Source organism: Lupinus angustifolius, chromosome LG01, assembly GCF_001865875.1.
Source record: "Lupinus angustifolius cultivar Tanjil chromosome LG01, LupAngTanjil_v1.0, whole genome shotgun sequence".
Classification (NCBI taxonomy): domain Eukaryota; kingdom Viridiplantae; phylum Streptophyta; class Magnoliopsida; order Fabales; family Fabaceae; genus Lupinus; species Lupinus angustifolius.
This window is the reverse complement of record NC_032009.1, coordinates 8,563,744-8,590,917: the sequence shown is the minus strand read 5'-3', so window position 1 is coordinate 8,590,917 and position 27,174 is coordinate 8,563,744. Positions and strand designations below refer to the sequence as shown.

Here is a 27,174-nt window from a genome sequence, read left to right as displayed (position 1 = left end):
TATTTAATCCTGTACAATTTAGGATTTGGTTCAATATGGTTTATTTCAACCAACATAAATAGTTTCCACTTTGATTGAAATACACACATTTATTGCCTTTATTATCTGCACCAATAATTATAGTTTAAAAGAATTATTATACTCTATCATAATGAGTATATCTACAACACATCTTGCATCAATGTCTTCAACAAGGTACTAAAAATTGTGATCCTTTTAGTGGGATAACACGATTTTATGATCATCAAGAGCTAGCTCTTTCTCGATCTCAACCCATGCTCGAATTTCATTGGGTTGTATGAAATTGTCGTGTTGGAGCGTAGGACTAATGGAATCGACGAGCCTACCAATTTCATCTTTGTCCAGTTTTGGCTTGTGACCTAGATTAATTAAAACCTTGAAGACATGTATCGCTCCTTTCACCTTGAACATGAGTGAAACACAACATGGTGAGTGGTGTTGATGGTTGTTGTGAAAGAAGTGAGATAGGGAATGGCAATGATGGGAACTATGAGGGAGGGAAAGAGATGACCTTGTTTGGTGTGACCAGAAATGTAAGTGGGATAGAGATTAAGGAAATAATAAGAATTGAATTAGTGAATAAGTGGTAATTTTTAACCTAACAGGTTAGGGCCAACATGGTAAAGGGGTGAAAATGAAGTCAATAAGGGTCAAACTCAATTCACATTCTTCCCGGTCCTAAGTAGAATCTCAACTTTAACCATAGTATATGTCATACACCCTCATCAACATGAATACTCATGTCATAACCTTGCATAACCTTAAACATTAAAATCTATATAAGGGGAGTACAATATTAATAATGTGTTGCTTCTCCATTAGAGCTGCACTGAATTGATGCATTCTTTGACATTAATTCCTTTTTTAATTATTATTCTTATCAATCTCATTGAAGAATCAGTTTTTGGGAAATTGGGGTTTGTGTGTCTTTAGGCAATGACATGTAATTATTTAATGTCTGCTTCATGGAATTATTTTACTTGCTAATATGTTAGCTCATTTAAATGTGCTATCCCTGCAAGGACTTGTCCATGCAATATTCGTAGAATTGGGCACCCTTAGTTGTATGAATGCCATACAACAGCATGGTCTAAACATTGATCCTTTTTCCTGAGCACGATTTCAAAATTTGGTGGTTACTTTTTTTAACTTTTAGAAGGATACATCTTTTATTTGTAGTGGATGGGTCTGAGTCATATTATTTTGGGGTATTAATATGGACCAAGGCCCAGTCCTTTGTTATTTTGTTTGGTGGCTGAGTTATGCACTTGTTTGGTTTTTTCTAAGGACTTAATATGTATACACTAACAATGTAAGCGTTTTTTACACTGTCAGTAAATCATCCACCATTGATTTATTAACCATCATTAACTCTAAAACAAAAGTAATACAAATCAATGGTGGATGATATGCTACAGTGTAAAAAACAGTGCACAAATTTTAAACTCTTTTTCTAAACATTATGTTATCATATTATATGGAACAATTGTGCAATACATGATAGCAGGCAGCAGTATAAGATGTGCTTAAATATTCAAGTATCATTTCAACGTAGCATGCATTCTTAACCAAACGAGAAGTTAGCATAATAAACTTGGGAAGTAATCAGACGTTTCACTAAAAAAACAGAGAGATCCTACTCCATTTTCTACTTCATTGGGGTTCAAAAAATGGAAACTTTACTCAATATAACTACACACAATTATGCGTTTATTTATAATTATATATTTATAAATAATTATTAATTATATATAATATGATATGGTACAATCCAAAAGTCTAACTAGTTAAAAGTAAACCGGTTAACCTAATAAGGCATTTTGCACATGCAGAGAAAACAATTTTAACTACAACCAGGGATTCTGAAAAGTAACCACATGAATCTTTTTAAAGGCTAACCAAACTACTCTTTTAAATATCCAGAAATACTATTCTCAGCATGACATTCCTGATAATGTTAAAATACCTACAATATTTTACAAGTACTTGATTGATGAAAAATATAACTCACATGATCACTTTGCTTTGCAAAATTGAGAAAACACTCTCAGAAAGATGACACAGTGGCATGCTTATAAAGACAACTATGGAAGAAAGCAGTGTTTTACTTCAAACGTTTGATCTTCTTTGTCGAATTAATAATGTTTTGACCTATCTCTGGATGTTTGAACTTCAACAATTTCTCAAGTTTAAGAGAAGCTTCAGAAAACAAGCTATCATCAATGCATGACGCTGATTTGAGAGCAAAATGGACTTCATTCACATCCTCATCAAGCTGGAGGCTAAAGAGGTGACTGAAGACCTGTATGTAAAAATAACAGAAATGAAATTAAGATTGACCAAATAATTAGAGTTATAAATAGAGTAAACACCATGCTGACACTACATAAGTCACAAAATAGTTGTAGACAAGAAAATCTCAAATCATTGTAACAAAGGCTTTTTCATATTCAATAAATTTAGAGGGAATATATACACTTTAGTCCTTAAAGATTTTCATGTATACCAATTTGATACTCAGAGAAATAAAAATTCAAATTAGTACTCAATCATCACGAATGTAAGTCAAAGTAGTCCTCTGTCAGGTGTCATAAAAGATACTAAAAAGAACTAATTTGACTCATTTAATATTTTAAGGACCATTTTGAGTTCTTCAATTTTTGAGGGACCAAACTAGTATACATGAAAATTTTGAGAGACAGTATTTACTCATAAATTTATTAGCCAATTGCCGTTATATAATTGTGTAAAACTCTTCACACTATAGTGTAACCAAGTTAAATATCTAAATCTAATCAAACAATAGGATACAGAATTAGACAACAAAAAGCATACTCTCAATAGTAATGCACTACTATTTATTTTTACCTTTTTCATTCTCAAGAGAACCGTGTCCTTTATGGCTTGGGACCGCGACACCAAATTGACAACAAAGAGACCATGTTCTGAAAGTTTATCTTTTACAGTCTCAAGGAAGGATTCATCTATAAAATCTGGAGCAGGGCATGTCATACCAGAGCTGCACGCAACAAGTAATGGTTAAGTATGCTTCTTTAAATGATAGAAGAAAAACTATTTATGTATCTTTAAATGCTTAACACCTTTTCTTCTTGGCCTTTCATTAATAGCTTTATGTAATAACCAAAAGCATAGTTCAACATACCTTGGGTCTGAAGAGTCAACATCAACAATAATTATATCAACTGTTGCAGCTCCTACATCTTCTGCACGAGATGTAGCTGAATTTCCATTTGAAGGAGACTCGGTATGGCTAGAACCATTGCTCTTTTCGAGAATCTGAGCTGCTTCGGAACTGGCAGCCTCTGTGACAAACTGGATCCCATCCGCTATATGCACCTAGAAACCCAAAGTAATGAGATTTAGTGGACAATATAGTGACCTCCAGACCTCAAGGTTAATTCGTCAAACAAAAATTACACTACGATTGTCGTAGTCTTCCGGGACGTGGGAGGTCCACCCGAAATAATATTTGCAGTTACAAAATTTTTATCATTCTCCGCAGTTCACATATTTAAAAGTGTAAAATGGGATGTATATTTAACTACCTTTAAGCGTTTATCCTCTACAAAACTGAAGTGGTCCCTTGCAATATCAACAATTGTGGGGTCTAACTCCACAGCCTGTAGATAAAAATTAATATTAAGCCATGTGATATCATTTCGATGAATAAACCATTCTTGTATCCAGGCAGGGACTAGGTCTGAACTCTAATTTATTTCCCTTCCTATAATGGAAAACGACAATACCTCAATTTCCAAAAAGGGCATACATCCATGAAGAAACATGGGAAGTAAACCTGCTCCAAGACCTATTATGACTGCTTTAACCTGAGATGCCCAACGCATATGTATCAGCATTAATGAACAGAAAATTAATGTTTTAGAGCATGTAAGGATTGTCAACAAAAAAAGTTCAGCATGCACTTGCTATCTTCTAGGGAAATTTGGCATTCTAGTCCCTTATCTATTTCTTTTTCCAAATTGATCTCTTCTATTTTTGTCAATTTGGTCCCTTATCTTTTAAATCCTCAATCAATGTAGTCTTCTTTCACACATCCACAACAACAACAACAAAACCTTAATAAATAAAAGGAAAAGGTGGCTATGTGCCGCTACCCAGCAAGGCCTCATAATTGTCATGCCATCTCGCATCATCGTTGTGGTGACATGTCATCACTTCCATTAGGGTTTAGAACGGAATCATTAATTAGGGCACATGGTTTATGATTTGAAACATAAGGAGCAAATTTGATAAAATAAAAGATATAGGACCAATCAACATAACAGACTTAAATGCATATTTTACCTGTTCTCTATTAAAAACCAATATATATCTATATCTATCTATCTATATATATATATGAAAACATGAATTATTATGTGAATCTAATGGCAAAATGAACATTCCACGAAATCTATCAATCAGACAGAGGAATAGATTAATATATACATTTAGTGTCAACTATCCTTACTAGATTTGAAACCCAATAGGCCAATACCATTGATCAGATATATTTAAGAAAGAGTTTATTTCTTTTGCAATTGCTTCTTTAAGTGAATGGAAAATAAAAAGGGAAATTTACAACAAAAAAATGAATTCTTGGTAAAACTAACCAATTGTCAATAAGTGATTACTCACTGACTACTTAAATATCGTTAAGGAGTGTCAATTGTTCCTAAGCTGGAAATATTTTTGCCAAGTTCCTTTTCTTTTATTTCCTCAGGATAAATGGAGATACTTACCATTTTCCCACTTGATGCCACACTTTCCATATAAGAAGATATTAACATGAATCCTGAAATAATCCCTGTATGATAAGAACTAGCCAGATATCCATGATAGACTGTCAATTGTTTGCTTGCTTCTGCAACATCAAGAAAAACATGTTTATTGAAGAGATTTCCAGCCAGGCACTAAGAAAAACACATCAAAACTTCTACATTGACTAGTTGAGTACACATCTTTATTGAAGAGATTTCCAGCTAGGCACTAAGTTTGGCATACCAACAGCAGCAAAAGAAGCATAGGCAACAAGTATGCACTACTATATTGCTATAAAATGCTACACACTTTTTTTTCCTATAAAATAAAACTTTATGAGAGAAATAGAAGAGAAAATATAATGACGAAGATGCTTATTACTCATTATCATATACAATACATTAGTTTGAACAAACTAACAGGATTTGACAGGAACTCTGGAGCATCAATTTAAGGAGTTGCATTAGCAATGAACATTAAATGGTGATTCTAAATACATCGGAGGCAAGGGAAAATAATTACCATCGTTTCCTCTCTGAGATCCACTTTTCCTAGATTTAGACGAGTTAGTTTTCTTCATCCCTGTCTCACCAACCAATTTGGTACGTAACTGATCATCTCTCAAAAGAGCTTCAGACTGCACCAAATTTGCAGCTCTCTCGAACACAAGGCGTCGAAATACCAACACGCTAGATGGAAAAATAGAACTGACTTCACTATCAACATTTTCATAAACAACATCTTCAACAACAATTGATCCAGTCAATGAAGATGTGACCTGCAGAACACAGAAAATTTTGATGGATGTAATGAGAATATGAGGAACACCGAACATTAAAAATAAGTTGGCCCTTACACGAATGAGCACCCATATAAAATGTTAAAATCACAAAGGCAAAAGGTCTTGTCTTTCATGAATCTTAAGCTAATCACTCGTTCAGATAACCTAGCATGAAATCCAATGAGTCCCTCGTGTAGCATAAAACATCATGCATGAAGTGGAGCAACATCTACTGTCCCAAAGCTTGTACCTCTATGTACCATTTTGCTCTCATTGGTTAGAAAATATAAAGTAAATATATATTAAATTCAATTTTATTCTTCTGACCTAGGTAGTCAATTGCGGATAGCAGAGCGTAGCAGACGACCCTAAAAACACTATAGCGGGATAGCCGCTACAACTAAAAAAATATATCGAAGTATTTATTTTACAGCCTATACATATAAATACACAAAAATACTAACATACATGAAATTAAAGATATAACTTAAATAAACATTCATAGCATATAACCAAAATAAGTCTAAGCCTTTAAGGCTTTAATATAATAAGTGTATTATAATTCAAGCTCTAACTTTCAGGCCTCAAAACATAATGATTAAGCCTCTAAGGCTTTAGCAAAACAAATTTAGACTCTCTTCAATAGTCATCACTATCACCAAGAGTTTTATGATTTAGGAAAGATATATAAAAATAAAGTGAATTCAGAATTTAGGAGATGAAAAAAATGAAAGAGTTAGTTTTATGGAAGAAAAGTATAGGAATAGAATGTGTTCAATGTAGGAGAGAAAGAGTTGAAACAGATTTAAGTGAGAGAGAAAAAATGAAGAATTTTAGTTTTAATGAGGGGGAGAAAATAGAGGAAAATTAAATTAAATTGAATGAGAAGAAAGAGAAAGAAATTGAATGAGAGAGTAGTGGAAGGGTTTTTTTTAAATCAGAAAACCCAAAAGACTAACAATAAAAAAAAGTAAGGGTAAAAAGGACTTTTTTCATTAAAACAAATTAGGGTTTCAGCAATTCACTCATCTTCAACCTCTTGCGCCTTCTACCCTGCGAAATGGAGGTAGTGCAGAACGCGACGGCAGCCACAACAGCCGCAACGGTAAGCCGCACCGCTATCCACTGTTTTGTCGCGGGGAGGGGCCGGCAACTTCCACAACACCGCTATAGCGTGCGATTGATAACAAAGCTTCTGACCAATGAGAATGAAGGGGTATGTGAACATGATACATATGTTGGGACAGAAGATGTGCTCCCACATGAAGTCTACTATGCTGTCATCTTGTTTTTTGCATAAAACCTAGATAAGGATAAATGAAACAAAGTAGCATGATGGAATGACCACCACACTGCACACACACAGACAGACATGGAAAAAAATGAAAGCGGCACGCATGAGTCTTCCCCCAAAAGGAAAATCTAAATAGATAATGGGCCAGTAGACAGGAAACACAACCAACTTTGCACAACGCATCCATGAGAAAGAAGCATTAGACTGAACGCCAAACTAGGAAGTATGAAAGTTCTCTTCAAATAATCAGTGGGACTATAGAAACCCTTAATATACCTTATCCCTTCATGTAAGTACAACACTTGAGAAAGTTAATCGCATGGCCACCTAGTCCTATTATGAAAAACAACCAGAAGTCCAGAACCCGAACACAACTCATAACAAGTGGCCTGCTAAATCAAGCACAAACACAATTCACACAAAGCAGTAATAGGATATCACATTTCCTTAGAAAACAGGGAATGCAGTAGTAAGTGATCCAAAATGTCTCAAGTCACTTTTACACACATAAAATCCGATTCCTAAACAGTAGCATCTTCTCCCGTGCTGTACATTTAAAATATAATAAGTAACAGGAACCCAACTTTAGAGTAGAACAGCACTCAAAGAGACAGTGTTTCACTATCAAAATTACTACAAAATAGAAACACCATTATTTTCGCTGTTACTAACCTGGTGAACATTGTTTCGTTCCTTGATCCCCTCGCTTGCCATCATGAAACTGTAAGACATGTATTCAAGAATTTATGAGAAAAGCTGCAATTCAAGAAGTGTATAAGTACAACTCACTGCATCTGTAAAAATTGGGTTAGACTACAGTAAAACTGTTACACAACACTAATGGATAGAAATGATCTGTGAGATTTTTGTGGAGAATGGGCAAACAAACAAACAATATCAGCACTAGGCGCTGCCAACCCAGGAGATAATGATATTATAAATCACTTGCCTACTTCATGGCTAGTATATTTAAAATGTAACAAAAATAGTTCTTGCCTTTTCAGGGGAAGAAACAACAGTGGAAGGTAAAAACTAATCACAAATGATTTGTTATAAGAAAAAATTAGAACAAGCCACAGCATGTACTTCTCTAGGTTTTAAATTTCTATCTTATTCCAACACTTGACAGTTTTGGCTGATTATATTCATGAAGCGGCTTTAAATTAGTCAATTATATAGCCAAGGTTGAGTTGTCACAAAAGCCGCCAATAATTATTCATGAAAGTTGCATGATAGTATCTAAAGCAATTTTGCTGTTGTTCCATGACATGAATACAATATACCCTTCCTTCCCTGTTGTGTTTGTTACAAAATAAGTTGCGGATTAGATGAGATGAGTAGGCATAAACTGTCTTAGAAAAGCTGTCTCGAGTGTTGCATGCATCGCAGTGCAGATCGTCTTTTGTTTCCATGGCCCGGTGAAGGGGGCTGAGGACTTATATCAAATAGTTCAGCAATAGATCATGTTTGAATATTATGCCATCAATAGATTAATAGAAAATAATGACAACTATGATTAAAGCATTCAAAATGGAAGGAAAGACAAATAAAGCAATTGGAATAAATTACGGACGGTATTTGAGCTCCATTCTCATTTTCTGCAGGTGCCAACTCTTTAACCAAAGGAGATAAATCCTTCTGAAAGGGGATAAAAAAACACATTTCAGTAAAAAGCAGTGCAGTTAACATGTTGGATGGTATGTCCCATAAAGCATAACTGACGAGGATGTTTCTACCTGAATCTCATCCATGCTAGCATTTGTATGGCTGTTATCCAAGAAAACCTAAAGTTGAAGACATTTGCTTAGAAGGTTCAATAAGAAAACTAACATAATTTTTTTCCAAAACACCAAAAATTGTAAATATAATGTTACCATAATAAGACGAGCTGCATTTGAGCTTCTGACCACCATCCACTGTCCTTCCTCGGAAAAGAAAAGCCATTCACGAGCACGAGTCTGAAATTTAACATTCATTCATGAAATTCAAACAGAACAACTACAATGTGCACAATTTAGGGCAATTGGAGTAAACTGTAAACTGATATCAAAGAAGTATGAGCATCATGCAAATATTCAGTGCATATTTTCTATAAATGCATATTGATGCACATATTAATCACCCACCAAAAGGTTAAAGAAAAATATAAAATGGAAAACGTAGGAAATGCTGGAACAGATAGAAACTCCTTCCATCCCATCAAATTAACTAGCTCTACAGCATTTATAATAATATGTAATGTGATCCTAGACGCATAGTATACAACATCTAAACAGATATAAATATTCAAAAAAACAATTATTCTTTGATCAGTTCCATCATGAACACGGTTGGAACCAGTAAGAATAGAAATAAAAACCCCATTTTCTGGAATAATTTGAGAATAACAAATATGCAGCTGGTCATGATTGTTCGATTGTTCCTAACTTCCTATTTCAAGAAATATGTTAACTCCCTTTCCTATTAAATGCAAATATGTAAATGGCTATGATTCTTTCTCTTCTGACAATAATTTCCCTTTCCTATTTATTCATTTGTTAACTCCAGTGTGCATGAATCAGAAGGGAATGGTCACCAATACATCATGGAACCCACAAATTAATATTCTAAGAGAAAACTTTACTTGATATGATGTTAGAAGGAATGCATGAACAAAAAACTAAAGGGTCCTCTGCTAAATTGTACCTTAGGCACAATGAAAACCCCACAGTGGTATGTAAATGGATCGGACTGTTCCTCGGCATCAAGAACTACAGCTCCATAAGAAAAAACAGAGCAACCTTGTCCACCCAAAGTTAGCTGCAATCGCCGACCTTGGGAAAGCTTTGTCAGCTCCCCTTGCAGATCTTCCAGAGAATATAATATATCAGAGCTACTGGAGTAACTTTCTCGGATTTGATTTTCAGTTTGAAGAGCTTCATGGAGTCCAGAAGCCTTACACAAATGAAAAAACAATCCATAAACAGAAGGCAATCAACAAATGTATTAGAATACCTACAATATTTCTTAGAAAATTTTCAGAGATCACAGTATCTGTAGAATATATTCAATATAATACATATATTATAGGATTAATTAGTCATCTAATCGAGGATCAATCTAAGGGGTTTGTCCGTAGTTTTTTATTTTAAAAAAACTTTATTAAGGAAGAACAGAAAAGTAAAGAGAGGTTAAGATATCCTTAAAAGGTCAAAAGAAGAAAACAAATTGACCAAATTCTTTATATAAACAGGAATACCACAATAGTGCTTAGCATCTTTAACATGTCAAATCAATCACATAGCATCCCCATTTTCTCTCATTTCTTCTCCCAGATCTATCTATACCCAACAACTTCGACAAAATAAATATTAAATACCCATTCTCTGCAACCATTACATTTAAAGCCTAGCAACAGTACCACATATGCAGCTAACAATTGTTAGGTTAATCATCCATGAATCCATATTATAAGAAAGCTCTCATGCCCATGAGGTATTGGGAAAAAGCAGCAGGATTGGGCCAGATGTTCTACCTGTTTTGAGTTAGAATGCAGGGAAGAATTCTGAAGTAATGATGTAATCTGGTGCACTAAAGTAGACAGCTCCTTCTCCACAACCACCATAAATGTTTGAAGGCTAGATTTACTAGAAGATTTCAAAGGTATGGCACTAATGCTCATTTTCCACCCAAGTCGAAACTTTGAGAAAAGTAGACCTGACAAGGGCATATTAGTTATCTTTATCCTTCATCCAAGCAATGCTGAGTAGGGCAAAACTCAATAATATAAAATGCAAAACTAGTTCCAGAAAATTATTTCATTTCAGATTCTGAGTAATAAAGCTCCCTGTCCAAGTGCAATACAAACAATTCAAAAAGAAATTATAATAACATAAAGTAGCTTATGTGATAAAATGTTTCTTTTTAGTGAGAGGTACATAAGATAGGAGGGCTCTCATGCTAAAAAGATGACAAGGGTCAGCAACACCGGAACATAAAATGATTCCTCGTAGGGTTTGGAAGGTTGGTGCCCAATGTGAATCCTCTTCCATGTATAGTTCAGTAAGGAAACTGTGGCAAATACATAAAGGAAATGGAATTCTGGGCTACTTGATGTAAATTATGCACCCCAAGAAAAACTAAATACATAAATCAAACAAAATAAAGAGGAAAACAGTTCATCTACTTTTTATAGGCAAACTTTTTTTTATTTCTTGTTTTCAGGGGAGGGGGAAGAGAGTGTACTTCCTAGGGTTTGAACCCGGGTATTCTCACTTTGTCTCACAGCTTAACCAACTGAGCTGACTCTTGCGGACAGTTCATCTACAAGTTATTGCAATGGTGCTAACAGGTAGAAGAAGTGATCTTTCCCATGATTGGAACAAGATGCCTACAACATTTACTATTCGCTTCTCTCTTAATAAAGTCTTCTTTGATAAAAAAAACAGGTTAAGTTAAATTCTTCTCCCTCGGGAAAACAAAATAGCATTGAGGAAATTTACCTAGTACATGAGATTCACCCAAGGTAAGGCATACAAATTTCCCACCAGGCTTTAAAACTCTCTTTACCTGGAAATGTAAATGAGGATAAGTTAATGAGAAAGAATATTTATATCACACAGTTGATCAATAAGTACTATATAGAAATGGATAAAAACCGCGAAACCTCTGATAGATACTGGTTTCCCAATTTTGGTCCCAGCTCTGGCTCCATAAGAGCATCCAATCCACCTTTATCAATAACAGCATCAAAAGTCTCGTCTTCAAACTGCACACATTATGCACATTTTAGAAGATAAGGTGGTCATAGGTTTTTTGAGTTTCTAAATCTTTATTGATTCCCACAATCAACATCAACTTGCAGTAAATAAGGTAATTGTTTTTTGCACCTATACGGCTATACTCCATATAATACCAATCCATACCCTAAGTACAAGTGCCACTTTCAAGTTTCAACTTTAAGTAGAAAAGGCATCAATACAAGAAACTCGGATTTCTCAATTTAAGGGAGTGTGTGGTTTGTTTTATACTTTCATTTTCAATCAATATGTTTTACTAATAATTACAAAGATGTTTCCTTGTTTTCCTTATATCAAGTTTTTTGCAAAGGAAATAGTGAAAATGGTAAAAACAAGGTAGAAATTTGTAATTATCACTAAAAAATACATAAAACTGGAAATCTGTAGCATTAGCCAAACAAAACAAACATTATCTAACTTTTCACCTCTTTTTCTGGTAAATTACACTGATCTCTTAGAAGTTTGACTTAATTATACTAGACATGGTGTTTAGAAGCTACACTGACAATAGAAGTAATTTCAATCATCAATTCATCACCCCTCCGAGGGGGATAAATGTAATGATAACATAAACCTTTACGATATTGGGATAACTTATAGAACAAAAGGAGGAGTATTGAATGCAATTAAGAGCATGTTTGGCAAGTACATCACATAGCTTATAAGCTAGGCAAGTAACATACTTGACCAAAAATAAGGTAACTAGTGCTGTTTGGCAAAGGAGCTTATTCAAATAAGCTACTAACTTATAAGCTCATATTTGATTAGCTAGTAGAGATAGCTTATAAGCTAGGAGCTTACGCTATTTTACATATATCAGCTCCATTATCAACAAAACTCACTGAATAATTCTAATTCAATCAACTATCTTATCCGCTTTCACTGGTTCGAAATCAATCAACTACTTTATCATCATCTCCTAACTCATAGCCTTTCGAGTTTCAACTAACTTATAGGCTTTTAGCGACTCGAAATCAATCAACTAGTTTATCACCTCCTATCTTATAACCTTTCAAGTTTCAACTAACTTCTAACTTTTAAACATAGATATACAAACGATACCTGCATTTTGGTCATGTCCATAACACGCCACCGCATACCAGGCCGGTCACGGACATTGCGGCGCAACATGTCGGAGATAACAACCTTAGAGAAATCAATATTGGTGATTAATTTGAAACCGGCATCGTAGAGGTATTCGGAGAGACGAGAGTTTCCACAACCAGGGACAAGTAACTGAAGAGATTGAGATTGAAGGAGAGAGATGAGTGGATTCTTGAGTTGAGACCATTCAGCGTACCACTCGAATGAATCATCTTTGCCACGAATTGAGAAGAATTTGTCCCAATTCTCCTTGCTCGTGAAATCTCCTAGGGTTTCTAGTATATCATCTTTTGCTTTTGAATTCTTCTTTGGTCCCATTTTCTGTTTTACACTCTGCACTAACTCACTCGAACTCTTCTGGGTTTTATAAGAAGGATGGTCAATATAGGGTTTAGATTAAGAATATAACATAAATTAATGCACCGTATATACATGTATAGTTTTTTTTCGCTGGACAGTAGATACATGTATAGTTAAAGTAATATAATATAAACTAATTCAACTTATGCATAGTAAACATTACAGATTTACAGAACCTATAACATGATCAAACATATACTTTTTAATTTTGAAGTTATTTTGCAAATGTTTAATGGAAAAAATATCAAATTAAATTATTTTATAAGTAATCTTGTAGTATGAGATGATTATCTCGTCAATTAAGTAGGACATGACTCTACCCGCTCATTCGATTAGGCTCGATCAAGAATGAACTCAAATATGGTTGAGTCTATTTGAATTTAAAAACTAGATTCAGTCAATATTTAGGGTTGGGTAAGGGACAAACATGATTCGTCTCATGTTACTTACTCATCATGTTTTGTATGTGTCTCTGTTCAATTATGTACAAAGTAATAGCATATCTTTGGTTAAAAAGTATCATTGATTCTCTATTTTTGTATCATATATAATAACAATATATAGACACATATGATTTCATATGTCAAATTACATATTCATAATAATAAATAATATTGAGAATATTTTATCTAAAAGTGTTCATTATATTTAATCGGATTTACTGTTGGGTTCAAAGGATGACTCAATCGATATTTAGGGTCGAGTTAGTTTCGACTCTAGGGTCGGACCTGAGTTTAAAAAATGACTTTATCAATATTTATGATCGAGTAAGGGACAAATCTTACCCGACCTAGTCCGACTCATGCTCATCCCTAACGTCCAACCAAGGTTAATCTAATTGGCAAGAATTTTGCTCAAAGTTAAGAGTTCAACGCTAGTTAAATACTTCGCTAATGAAACATGAAGCCTCATTCACTTTGATGTAGGGTGAGTTGAATCCGACCCTACCCGTTCACTCGGTTTGGCCCAATCATGATTGGATCCAAATAAGGATGGGTCTCGTCGGGTCTAGGTCGACTTCGGTTTCAAAAATTAGATCCATACAATATTTAGGGTCAGTTAAGTGATAAATGTGACGTGACCCAGTCCTAAGGGCACTCGTTCATCATGTTTGTATATTTATGTATTCAATTGTGTATATAGTAACGACATTTCTTTAATCCAAAGTATCATTGATTCACTGGTTTTTCATTATATATGCATTATTAACAATATATATTATTTAATATGTCGAATTACATATCCATACTAATATTATAAGTAAAATGTTGAGATGACTTTGTCTAAAAAGGTACACATTATATTTAATCAGTTTTAGAGTTGAGTTTGGGTTCACCTTGATAGACATTTAGAGTCATGTTAGCTTCAGGTATAGAGCTAGATTTGGGTTCATAAAAATGAATTTACTAACATTTAGGATCGGGTAAATGACAAACCTTACCTAGTCAATACTCACTCTTACATTGATTAGCCCCATTCACCCAAACTTTTATTTTTTAAAATGGAGATGATAATAACCTAATTTTCTTTTAAACAAAATAAAAAACACATTTAAGATATTTTTTTGGGAAAAACACAAGATAAACCCCAACAATTATTATTAATAGCTAACTATCAATTATTATGCGTTAAGACTTAGAGTTAAAAATATGAGGACAAATAAAATAGTGAAATTGTGAAGAACTAACAAAATATTTGATTGACCTATGTTATGGCAATATGTGTTAAGACTTGAAAACATAAGCATAATAGAATTTAATTCAAAATATTAACCCATTAGGTGGAGAACGAGTAATTCATTGAGTTTTTGGTAATAGACTTTGATAATAGCCTCCTCTCTTTTGAGAGCTCTAACCAACTATCAATATTCAATATTAGCGATGTTCAATAATATCGTATCACTTTTCTATTGTACCTATCCGAGTTATCATTTTAGATACTCACTTTACTAGAAAGGGAGTGAAATATTACTTAAACCTATAACTAACAGCAAATTGAATCAACTTGACTTTCGTTCAAAACTTGATTCATTATTTAGCTTGATAAACTTAATTCAAGAACCAAACGAGTAAAATTTAAACTCAATTATATTATAAATAAACATGTAAAAATATTTAATTTTATATATTAAATAAATAATCATAAGTTAATAAACTGAATCAAACGAACTAATGAATTGAGCTAAACATTTCACAATCTCTTAATGAATCAAAATAATTCAAGGTAAATAGTTAAAGTGGACTTTTCTCTAATTTCAATCCAACCAAATTCAAGCAGGAAACATATCTAGTTTTGAAATGGAATTCAATTTCTAAGCCAAACAAATCATTATTAGGTGTAACAAAGTGACATCTTATTTAAATGAGTTTGTCTCGTTTTCCGGTCCTAATAATGGTAAGGTAGAGAAAAACCTTTAAAATTTTTTGGAAGGAAACTTATTTGGAAACTAAAGTGTTGAAACATTTTTTTCTTTTCCTCCGAGAAGAGACAAATGATTGAAAAGTAGAAAGCAACAAACCTCAAAAAACAGAGGCACCTTCCTGCACACAGAGGTAACTAGCTAACTTCTAAACCCTAAATCTGAACAATGAAATCACGAAAACCTTATAATGTTCTAATCAAAATCAATGATTCCACTCTTACTTAAATTCATTCTGCTCAATTGACATTTAATCACACGTGTCTTCTTAGTACATTTCTAGTTGGTTGACCACAACTTGTTTGATTAAATGACAATGCTTTAGTTTGGTACGTAATCTTAGTTTATTGGTTGTAAACTGTTTCAATTAATTGTAATTTTGTTATTGTTGGTACAGTTTCACGAGATGGGAGATCTGGTTACTGAGAAACATGTTCGATATATATTATCAGTTGAAAAGGTGTGTTTCCCTTTTTATACATTTTTTCTTTCTTTTCACCTGAAAGGGTAAAAATAAGAAGAGATCATCTTTGATGCATATAATGGAATTAAGCCTTATATGTTCTCATCTTTGGTTGAATTGGTTCCATCTTTTATTGGAATCACAATGTCTCACCTTTTAATCTTCCTGTTACTTTCTGTTCTAACACTCTATCTAAAGCTACCTACTTTCATGCTTAACAGTGTTTTTTTGCTAAACAACCTAACTAAACACTCATTCAATTAAGTTTTTTTGAAGTAAGGTAAACAGAACACAAGATTCTATGATAAGCTTATTGAAATAAGATAGTAAGAGATTACTGTATTCTGTAGTCATAAACTGTTTTTGTAAGCTACTTTAGTAAGTTTATTTTCACAAACTATACTCGTAAGCCTGAGTAAGCTCTCTTTAAGGTTTCCAGAACACCCCTTAAAGTTGGGTGTCTTTAGTTTTGCTTTGTTTTTCTTTTTGGGTTTCCAGAGGAAAGATGATTTTGAGTCTGTGGTAATGGAGCATCTAAGAATGAATGGGGCATACTGGGGACTGACTGCTCTAGATCTTATGGGAAAGCTTAACACTGTGGATGTTGATGAGGTTGTTTCATGGGTGTTGAGTTGTCAGCATGAATCAGGTTGCTCACTCTTTTATTTGTTCCCTCGCCATTAGGGGTGGCAATATGGGCCAGCCCGCTAAAAACGGGCTTCCAAAACGGGTTGAATACGGGCTTTTGGGCTAAAACCCTCAGCCCGCTAAAAACACCTATCCGAACGGGCTGACCCGTCGGGCCAAGCCCATTTTGCCACCCCTACTCGCCATCACATATAGAATTATTTTAGATATTAGTGACTTTGATAATTTCTTATCTTATTAGATGTGTTGTTATTCAGGGGGATTTGGTGGAAATGTTGGACATGACCCTCACCTCCTCTATACACTAAGTGCTGTGCAGGTCTTGGCTCTCTTTCACAAGCTGGACATCATTGATGTAGATAAGGTGACAAACTGTATCCTTTGGCATGCATTTTGGATGAATTTGAAGGTTCTGCATTCACAACTGTTTTGTGGAACACTAGATGCTTTGTTATTTTTTCAAAGAAAAAAAAAATAATTTGTAACTGCTATACTTCTGCTTGGTTATCAGGATGTGTAGCTTTAGTTGGCTATCATGCTTACTTTGATGTTTTGCTTAAATGGCTCATTAGTTCTACACTTCTTTTTTGCTATGAATTTTGATAGATTAGTTTCTAAAATTATAATAGTGAGTGAAATTTAAGTATTAAACTATATTGATAGGAACCAAGAGTTAAATGGGCAGTTACGTATTCTACAGAAATAATTGTCACGAGACATGACACTTCTGTATTAGGTATATATTAGGAAAATATGTTGTCTGAAAAATATATGTTTGTTTTGTAATAAATGCTATGTGGCAGCTTTACGAAGTTACATATTAGCTATTAGAAATATGGTCTGCAGGTGTGTAAAAGAGATATGTGTGTTTTTATTTTGTAAGTTTGGATAGAGAATACTATCTGCAGTGCAGAAGAGACTTTTGTCTCTAGGATAGCAAATCTATTGCTGTATTGTGTGTAATTTACGTGTTTATCAATAATATTATTCAGTTCAAAACTGGTATTCTATCAATTAGTATACTGGATTTTGTGTTTTTTAATATTTGTCAGATATTGTCGGTCTTCAAAATGAAGACGGGTCTTTTTCAGGGGATATATGGGGTGAAATTGATACGCGGTATTTTCCCTAAGATCCTTTTTGATTATTGAGCATGTATGAGCTCACTGTCTTTTTGATGAAAAACTCCCGAATTATCTGTTTTAGGTTCTCCTATATTGCTATTTGTTGTCTATCAATATTACACCACTTGGATAAAATCAATGTCGAGAAGGCCGTGAAGTATATTATAAGTTGCAAAAATATGGATGGTGGTTTTGGTTGCACACCTGGCGGGGAATCTCATGCTGGACAAAGTATGTAAGATATTATTCATGATCTTTACTTAAATGTTACTTCCTTGATGTTACTCAATGTGTGTATTTAATTCCCCTCATAGTTTGTGTTGTTTATTTCTTGCACTGGGCATAGTTTGACTATGTTTTTTTTTAAAGTTATGGATGCAAGAAACCATTCTCTCTTATGCAGCACCTTAAAAGAGGGCCAAAGATGATATTTTCATTGAGTGAACTTTTCTTTTGGTTTAAATATTGAGATTAGGGCATACTGGGAAATAACTATCATATCTAAAAGTCATCTTACTTTTAGTTACTATTCCCTGATCAAAAAATTGAATATTGTAGTCATCACCCTAATCCTTTAACATCTAAGGCCCCATTTGGAATAGCTTATTTTCTGATTATTGTCTTATCTACTGCATAAGTGCACATGAAGCATTTTAATTTCATTTGAATGAGCGTATCAAAACTAATTTTGAAATTCATATAATCTATTTTGGGTTTATTTTCAGGAGCAAAAAGTTAAAGTTTATGAAAAATAAGCTTTTGCAAAAGCTAAAAACAGCTTAGCTAGTAGTTGTTTATATAATTGTCAGCACTTCTCCAAGTGTTTGTCCAATGCTACTCAGCTTATTTAGGTTTCCTAATTCCAGAATTTGGAACTCTATTTTAGCAACTTCACGCACATTTTGCATGGTTCAGTAATTGATTGTTTTTTCTGGTATTTGAGGATAAGATATGGAGTAGGGTTTATCTGGGAAAATGTTGAGGTGTATTTGAGATGTTCAGGAAAAGGAAAAGTGACAGGGAAAATTATGTTCTTTGAAAATATTATTTAGTCAGTATTTAGTGCTTGTTAAACTCAGAAGCCCAAATAAACATGTGTGGCAGAATAAACTCAAATGAAGAAATTGGGTAGACTGTAGAGTGTAGAGTTGGGGCTGTACAGTTACTATTTGTATTTATTGTACAAGTCTATCTTCAAAGAGAGTACAGCTGTCATAAAGCTACCGGACAGGTGATACTATTCAACATCCCTGTCAAGCTGGAGCATATGTATTATATGTTCTCTAAAAACACCTATCCGAACGGGCTGACCCGTCGGGCCAAGCCCATTTTGCCACCCCTACTCGCCATCACATATAGAATTATTTTAGATATTAGTGACTTTGATAATTTCTTATCTTATTAGATGTGTTGTTATTCAGGGGGATTTGGTGGAAATGTTGGACATGACCCTCACCTCCTCTATACACTAAGTGCTGTGCAGGTCTTGGCTCTCTTTCACAAGCTGGACATCATTGATGTAGATAAGGTGACAAACTGTATCCTTTGGCATGCATTTTGGATGAATTTGAAGGTTCTGCATTCACAACTGTTTTGTGGAACACTAGATGCTTTGTTATTTTTTCAAAGAAAAAAAAAATAATTTGTAACTGCTATACTTCTGCTTGGTTATCAGGATGTGTAGCTTTAGTTGGCTATCATGCTTACTTTGATGTTTTGCTTAAATGGCTCATTAGTTCTACACTTCTTTTTTGCTATGAATTTTGATAGATTAGTTTCTAAAATTATAATAGTGAGTGAAATTTAAGTATTAAACTATATTGATAGGAACCAAGAGTTAAATGGGCAGTTACGTATTCTACAGAAATAATTGTCACGAGACATGACACTTCTGTATTAGGTATATATTAGGAAAATATGTTGTCTGAAAAATATATGTTTGTTTTGTAATAAATGCTATGTGGCAGCTTTACGAAGTTACATATTAGCTATTAGAAATATGGTCTGCAGGTGTGTAAAAGAGATATGTGTGTTTTTATTTTGTAAGTTTGGATAGAGAATACTATCTGCAGTGCAGAAGAGACTTTTGTCTCTAGGATAGCAAATCTATTGCTGTATTGTGTGTAATTTACGTGTTTATCAATAATATTATTCAGTTCAAAACTGGTATTCTATCAATTAGTATACTGGATTTTGTGTTTTTTAATATTTGTCAGATATTGTCGGTCTTCAAAATGAAGACGGGTCTTTTTCAGGGGATATATGGGGTGAAATTGATACGCGGTATTTTCCCTAAGATCCTTTTTGATTATTGAGCATGTATGAGCTCACTGTCTTTTTGATGAAAAACTCCCGAATTATCTGTTTTAGGTTCTCCTATATTGCTATTTGTTGTCTATCAATATTACACCACTTGGATAAAATCAATGTCGAGAAGGCCGTGAAGTATATTATAAGTTGCAAAAATATGGATGGTGGTTTTGGTTGCACACCTGGCGGGGAATCTCATGCTGGACAAAGTATGTAAGATATTATTCATGATCTTTACTTAAATGTTACTTCCTTGATGTTACTCAATGTGTGTATTTAATTCCCCTCATAGTTTGTGTTGTTTATTTCTTGCACTGGGCATAGTTTGACTATGTTTTTTTTTAAAGTTATGGATGCAAGAAACCATTCTCTCTTATGCAGCACCTTAAAAGAGGGCCAAAGATGATATTTTCATTGAGTGAACTTTTCTTTTGGTTTAAATATTGAGATTAGGGCATACTGGGAAATAACTATCATATCTAAAAGTCATCTTACTTTTAGTTACTATTCCCTGATCAAAAAATTGAATATTGTAGTCATCACCCTAATCCTTTAACATCTAAGGCCCCATTTGGAATAGCTTATTTTCTGATTATTGTCTTATCTACTGCATAAGTGCACATGAAGCATTTTAATTTCATTTGAATGAGCGTATCAAAACTAATTTTGAAATTCATATAATCTATTTTGGGTTTATTTTCAGGAGCAAAAAGTTAAAGTTTATGAAAAATAAGCTTTTGCAAAAGCTAAAAACAGCTTAGCTAGTAGTTGTTTATATAATTGTCAGCACTTCTCCAAGTGTTTGTCCAATGCTACTCAGCTTATTTAGGTTTCCTAATTCCAGAATTTGGAACTCTATTTTAGCAACTTCACGCACATTTTGCATGGTTCAGTAATTGATTGTTTTTTCTGGTATTTGAGGATAAGATATGGAGTAGGGTTTATCTGGGAAAATGTTGAGGTGTATTTGAGATGTTCAGGAAAAGGAAAAGTGACAGGGAAAATTATGTTCTTTGAAAATATTATTTAGTCAGTATTTAGTGCTTGTTAAACTCAGAAGCCCAAATAAACATGTGTGGCAGAATAAACTCAAATGAAGAAATTGGGTAGACTGTAGAGTGTAGAGTTGGGGCTGTACAGTTACTATTTGTATTTATTGTACAAGTCTATCTTCAAAGAGAGTACAGCTGTCATAAAGCTACCGGACAGGTGATACTATTCAACATCCCTGTCAAGCTGGAGCATATGTATTATATGTTCTATGAGAGATCTAGTGTAAATGTCTGCTATATTTTATGGGCAAAGCCATTAGCAATATCTCCAGAAAGTAATTTGTTTTTCCTTCTAATGAAATGGCATTCAACTTAAATACCTTTACCCTCTTATGAAAAACTAGATTGGAGGGCATGTGTAGTACAGCTAGATTATCAACAAATCAGTTGCTTTTGTCCTGCAGCCCAAATTTGTAATATTTTATCTTATAGAAGGCTTACCTTTAACTGGTTAACTATATTACGGTTGCCGGTCATTAGTAATAAATATTTGGTATTGTATTGTATTCACTATTCACTCAAGGAACACATATATGAAACAAACATTTTAATCAGTGAATGATTTGGCGTTGATATTTATTTTCTCTTAATTTCAAATGATAGAATGAAACGTGTTGTGGACTTTAAGTGTCCTTATAAGATATTGTTTTTCCTATTGTCAGTTTTCTGCTGTGTGGGAGCCCTTGCTATAACAGGGTCGCTAGATCTTGTTGACAAGGACCTGCTTGGCTGGTGGTTATGTGAGCGACAAGTTAAATCTGGAGGCCTGAATGGGCGTCCTGAGAAGCTCGCTGATGTTAGTGATTCTTTTCGACTTTAGGTTTATTGTTTTAAGTATTCCTATTGTCTATCTGAGTTCTCTTACTAGCTTTTAGATCATCACAGGTCTGCTACTCATGGTGGGTTCTTTCTAGCTTGATCATGATTGATAGGGTCCATTGGATCAGTAAGGAGAAGCTTATAAAGTTTATCTTAGACTGCCAGGTTAGTTTAGGTGAACATCATTTCAGCATCAAAAACCAGCATGCTGTTGTTTCTTCTTTTGGAAAAATAACTGTTGTGAGGTTAGTTTATCTGAGATAATATTTGTGTTGAAACTGTAAGGACACAGAAAATGGTGGAATTTCAGACAGGCCAGATGATGCTGTGGATGTCTTTCATACATACTTCGGGGTTGCTGGTAGTTTACCTTCATCTTTTTGCCCTTTTCCTCCTTAATATTTATCGATTATTGTGCTAAAATCTTGTCATCTGGGTTTTCCATGGTTGGTTTTGGAACCTCCCCTCTTTCTCTTTCTCAAGCATTTAGATACCCATTATGTGGACTTCATTCACTCACCTTGTTTGAAAAGAGAGACAAAATTTCATTCTTAATGAATCCCAATGAATTTTCATTGCTAGCTCATGTTCTGATAACAACAACCAAACCTTTATCCTACCAGGTTGGGTCAGCTACATGAATCGAATGACGTTATAATGCTCTGTCATGTCATAAATCATAAATCATGTTCATTGACAAAACATTGATTTCTAAGCTTTTCTTAATCATTTTGCTTATGTCTAGATAAGATCATTGATATTAGTTCAGCATGCTTCTCTTCTCTTGATACGTAGAAATAACATGACATGCTTTTTCTATTTTAATCGAGCATATATGTGAATCACAATACTTGCTGTTGTTCTAAACTTCAATATCTTATATGCTCCCGCTTATGCCCTTTCATTCTTCTCCTCACTCACATTTTCCCCATTTTTAGTGCTGGCCACACATAACTCATAGCAAGTGCCAAGTTTAGTGCAACCAAGAATAGGGTTGTAACATAGGGAGACATCCTTATTTATCCTTTCTTGATAGTGTGGTTGTTTTGTATGTTGTGTTTCATATTCTTTTTGTTCAGTTAGCACATAACTCATGCTGAAGTTATTTTCTTTATTGTTGCAGGACTTTCACTTCTTGAATATCCAGGAGTGAAACCAATAGATCCAGCTTATGCTTTACCTGTTGATGTTGTAAATGGGATTTTCTTTAGTAAATAAGAGCTTCCAAGTTCAATGGAAGTTGTCTAATAATGACAGAATCTTAGATTTTGACTCACAAATCATAGATTTGTAATTCTCAGTTTATGTTTATTTTTCTTTGATTATAACATTGAGCGAACATCTAAATAAAATTACACGACATCCAAGTGGTATTATATTCCATTATTATAATTTGATATATAGTAGCCATTTACTGCTCTGTGACTTTGTTCTTAACAATCCTTAGTGCTTTTACAGAATCAAACAAGAATTTATCCAATGCATAAAAATAAAGTCATCCTTTAAACAGAAATTACATCAATTTGGATAGCATTATTTACTGTATGTTATGTGTTAATTTTGTTTTTCATATTTCTTAATTTAGTATTGAAGATAATGTTTTAGCTAAGGTGGTAGTGAATTCACGCTGGACATAGGAGAGGGAAGTTTTCACAATTGTGTCAGATCTTTCCTTTCTCTTTATTACCCTTCAAAAACTAAAATTTGCAAATAGATCCTTAAGTTAAAATTTACAAATAAATCCTAAGTTAATCGTATCAACATACTAACACTGTGGTTACCTATTCCCACAATGAATATTATGGATATCCAACGAGTTTTCAAGTGAATATGATAAATTTATCACAATAATTTATTGTGAAATAATAATAAAATAGATTATATATAAAAATTTTTGTATAACTAATGGTATCCCTTCATCATATGAGTAAAAAATTAATCATTTTGGGATGTGTGACTATCCCCAACAAGTGTAGTTACTAATAATCGAATCTTAGATCTTTTTGATTATTTTGAGAATCCAATGTGACCTTATACAACAAAATCAACACCTCATTTTTTTGGGTACATCGGAAAAAAGAAAACATAACTATAATAATGGAGAAAGATTCATATCAATGCCTTGTTGGTATATTATATATATTTTTAAAGTAATAAATCATAAACCAACAAGATGTTGGTCTAGTGATGTAAGACTTTTATATTCTTAGAAAAAACTAAAAGGTCAAAGATTCAATTTCTAGGAACAATATTTATTGAAAGAGACAATCACGTATCTTGATAGAGATTAGTTTCTTACCAACAAGGTAAGTAAATACTTTTGAGAGTACCACAAGTAATAAACCATAATATTTAAAAAAGATTATTAAAAAATAAATTTATAAATATATGTATTCATGGTTCAGCATAATGATACTCCTCACACCCATAAGCTTTTACTATGAGTATTTTTGTGAATTACTCAAGCATGCATTTTTGTATTCCTCTGTACTATTCAGGTGCATTAACATGAAATAAGCTTAGGAAGCATTTGTTAAGGGGTATAAATTTATTTTAGACAATAATATTACTAGGAATGTCATTCTCAGTTATATTAAAATATATATTTGGTTGACAATGGAAACAGAGAAAGTTGCAATTTTTAGACAAGAGAATGAAACATCCCCAAGCTCTTCCATAGAATGAGAAAGTATTAAAATGTGAGAGTATACTTTCCCCATAAAAGTTTATTATAAATTAAAACAAATACACTTATGTGTTATTTTAGTCCCCGGAATATTTTTTATAATCCCAAACAAACACCCTACTGCGTTGTGCTTGTAATAAGAGACGTGTAAAAAGAGGTTCAACTTCTTAACCAATGCAGACCCTAATGTATGAAATGTAGTTCAATTTGTACTGCAACCCAACCTAAAACAAGTATATTGAAATGATAAATGTCCTTAACATTGCTGGCCAACACACTAATAGAACGAAGATCTATTACATTGTTTTGTCCCATGGCAATAATGGTAATACATGTTGTGGTCACAAAGTTATGAGTTTGTGATTTTAAGTTCATTGAAAATGGAAGCAACTACTGTAGTTGAAAATACAGTTTATGATAGCACTACAACATGAACATCATAGGTTTGATCTTTCATGTGATGACTTGATTTTTTTTTAAAAAAGATAACTAATGTTGTGAAGGAAAGACATAAAGGTGCAGCCAATTCAATAACCTCAATGGGACATGACTAATATCCGGTTCTGCTAATAATTTTGAAATCCATTTGCACAGTTCCTAAGAAGATGAAAAATGCATAACAAAATTTTGTTATTGTTGTAAGTACTTTTTGACTGCATAGTGGAATAACATCTTGTATTTGCCCATCGTCTCTTGCTGAATTAATAGAATTAGGCTTGTCTGCACGTGCATAAGACAGATTAAACACCATGAAAACCCTTTAAATCTTTTCTAATTTCTACGTGTAACTTTTTTTTCTTCTATAACCAAGATATCCATTCATCCTATGTGATAAATATTTATTTTCAACTCAACCCTTACATCTTACAGACAAGGCATATGAAGATATCTTGCTATGCAAGTAAACTAACCAACTATAACTAATCCTAACCTAATGAAAAACATGTGCTTAAAATAATAAAGGCACGTTTAAAATGAATAATAAGAGTCTACTACAACAATCATTTTATGATGAAAACAGAAAAGGTAATGTATTGACATCGTAGTGAGGCCATTGTAGTGAGGCTGACCGAGGAGATATGGCCAGATTAAGAGTGCATCAATTGTGGAGCATCTGGTCTGATCTGACCGAGGAGATATGGCCCATGGTGGCGCATCATGTACATAACTATCCTAGCCAATGTAGCACATCAATAGGCATATGGCCTAGGCAATGAGGTGCATCAATGTGCACTAGTTGAAGCTTTTGACTTGGGCGATGACATATCTAGCCTGATCACTTGGTCTGGACGAGATAGCTAATTAAGGCCAAGCTTGGTGCATCATTTCCTGATACCTGCTTGAAAATAAGGCATGTGTTATAATTCAATATCCCCCTCAAGTTGGAGAGTAGATGTTAATTACTCCCAACTTGGTAAGGAGATGACTAAACAGTGAAGGTTCCAATGCCTTAATTAAAATATCCCCAGTTTGTTGTTTAGTACTTACTCTATAGTCTTTCTCTAGTAACATGACAATCAATTTTTACGTGTTTCGATCTTTCATGAAATACGAGATTTGCAACAATATGCCTTGTTGCATCATTGTCACAATAAAGTAAAGCTGGTTGTATAAAGTTAATATGAAAATCAGATAAAAGATAAGTTATTCATTGCACCTCACAAGAAGTTATGGCTAATACACAATATTTAGCCTCAAAGGAAGATCTTGATAGTGTATTTTGCTTCTTAGATTTCCAAGAAACCAAGGCATCACCTAAGAACATGCAATATCTAGAGATGGATCTTCTAGTATTAGGACATGTGGCCCAATATGAGTCACTAAAGCCCTTGATATGAATTGCAGAATTAGAAGGGTAGAACAAATCTTAACTAGGGCTACCTTTGATGTATTGAAGAACTCTGGTGATTGCCCTGTAATGATTCATTGTTAGTGCAGCCATGAATTGGCTAAGTTTTTTAATAGAAAAACTCAAATCTATACGAGTGTTAGTTAAATAAAGCAATCTGCCAACAAGTTGTCTATAAAGCATAAGATCATGAAAAGAGTTGTTGTCAGATTGAGATAAATGAGTGTTATTTACCATAGGTGTAGGTTCAGGTTTTGAAGATAAGAAACCTGTATCCAATAGAAAATCCAAAACATATTTCCTTTGTCACAAGCTAATGCCATTTTTTGTTCTTGCCACTTCAAGACCAAGGAAATATCTTAACACCCCAAGATCTTTAATCTTAAAATGTTTATCAAGATGTTGTTTAACAAATTAATTTTCAATATTGTCATTGCCAGCTAGAATTAAGTCATCAACATAAATCAATAAGGCAGTAAAGTGTGAACCAAAACATTTAGTAAAAAATGAATGGTCATATTGAGATTGAGTGTATCCCAAGGAAAGTAAGGCAATGGATAGTTTCACAAACCATTGCCTACTAGCTTGTTTTAAACCACATATTAATTTGTTTAATTTGCAAACAAGATTGGGAACATAACAATGGATACCTTGAGGTAATAACATATAAACTTCTTCATCCAA

The 27,174-nt window shown here is 33.6% G+C and overlaps 2 protein-coding genes across 3 annotated transcripts; one reads left to right on the top strand and one right to left on the bottom strand.

Annotated features, from left to right (window-relative positions):
* LOC109349145 (methyltransferase-like protein 13) lies at positions 1,911-13,129 on the bottom strand. 2 transcript variants are annotated; one of them, XM_019589857.1, is made up of 17 exons: positions 12,719-13,129; positions 11,524-11,625; positions 11,360-11,426; positions 10,393-10,574; positions 9,564-9,812; positions 8,753-8,836; positions 8,615-8,662; positions 8,452-8,516; positions 7,551-7,599; positions 5,326-5,581; positions 4,785-4,906; positions 3,789-3,869; positions 3,588-3,662; positions 3,185-3,378; positions 2,890-3,040; positions 2,108-2,323; positions 1,911-2,036 (listed from the first exon to the last, which is right to left on the bottom strand). In XM_019589857.1, exons 1-16 carry the CDS (start codon positions 13,076-13,078, stop codon positions 2,126-2,128), a joined length of 2,283 nt encoding a protein of 760 aa, XP_019445402.1. In that variant the 5' UTR covers positions 13,079-13,129; the 3' UTR covers positions 1,911-2,036; positions 2,108-2,125. The 2 variants fall into 2 exon arrangements, with proteins under 2 accessions (XP_019445402.1, XP_019445393.1); XM_019589848.1 differs by having other exon boundaries at positions 1,911-2,323.
* LOC109349127 (geranylgeranyl transferase type-2 subunit beta 1-like) lies at positions 15,542-23,189 on the top strand. The gene is made up of 10 exons (XM_019589827.1): positions 15,542-15,672; positions 15,937-15,999; positions 16,501-16,651; positions 16,908-17,024; positions 17,703-17,769; positions 17,857-18,005; positions 21,799-21,932; positions 22,022-22,120; positions 22,241-22,316; positions 23,079-23,189. The coding sequence occupies exons 2-10, from the start codon at positions 15,946-15,948 to the stop codon at positions 23,171-23,173; spliced, it is 942 nt and encodes a 313-aa protein (XP_019445372.1). The 5' UTR covers positions 15,542-15,672; positions 15,937-15,945; the 3' UTR covers positions 23,174-23,189.

Coding starts and splice junctions, on each gene's coding strand:
- LOC109349145 (XM_019589848.1), bottom strand. CDS start 13,078: ATGGGACCAAAGAAGAATTCAAAAGCAAAAGATGATATACTAGAAACC. Junction 9,813..10,392: donor TGCATTCTAACTCAAAACAG/GTAGAACATCTG, acceptor CATTTGTGTAAG/GCTTCTGGACTCCATGAAGC. Junction 8,837..9,563: donor GGGTTTTCATTGTGCCTAAG/GTACAATTTAGC, acceptor GTTAAATTTCAG/ACTCGTGCTCGTGAATGGCT.
- LOC109349127 (XM_019589827.1), top strand. CDS start 15,946: ATGGGAGATCTGGTTACTGAGAAACATGTTCGATATATATTATCAGTT. Junction 16,000..16,500: donor ATATATTATCAGTTGAAAAG/GTGTGTTTCCCT, acceptor TTGGGTTTCCAG/AGGAAAGATGATTTTGAGTC. Junction 16,652..16,907: donor GAGTTGTCAGCATGAATCAG/GTTGCTCACTCT, acceptor GTTGTTATTCAG/GGGGATTTGGTGGAAATGTT.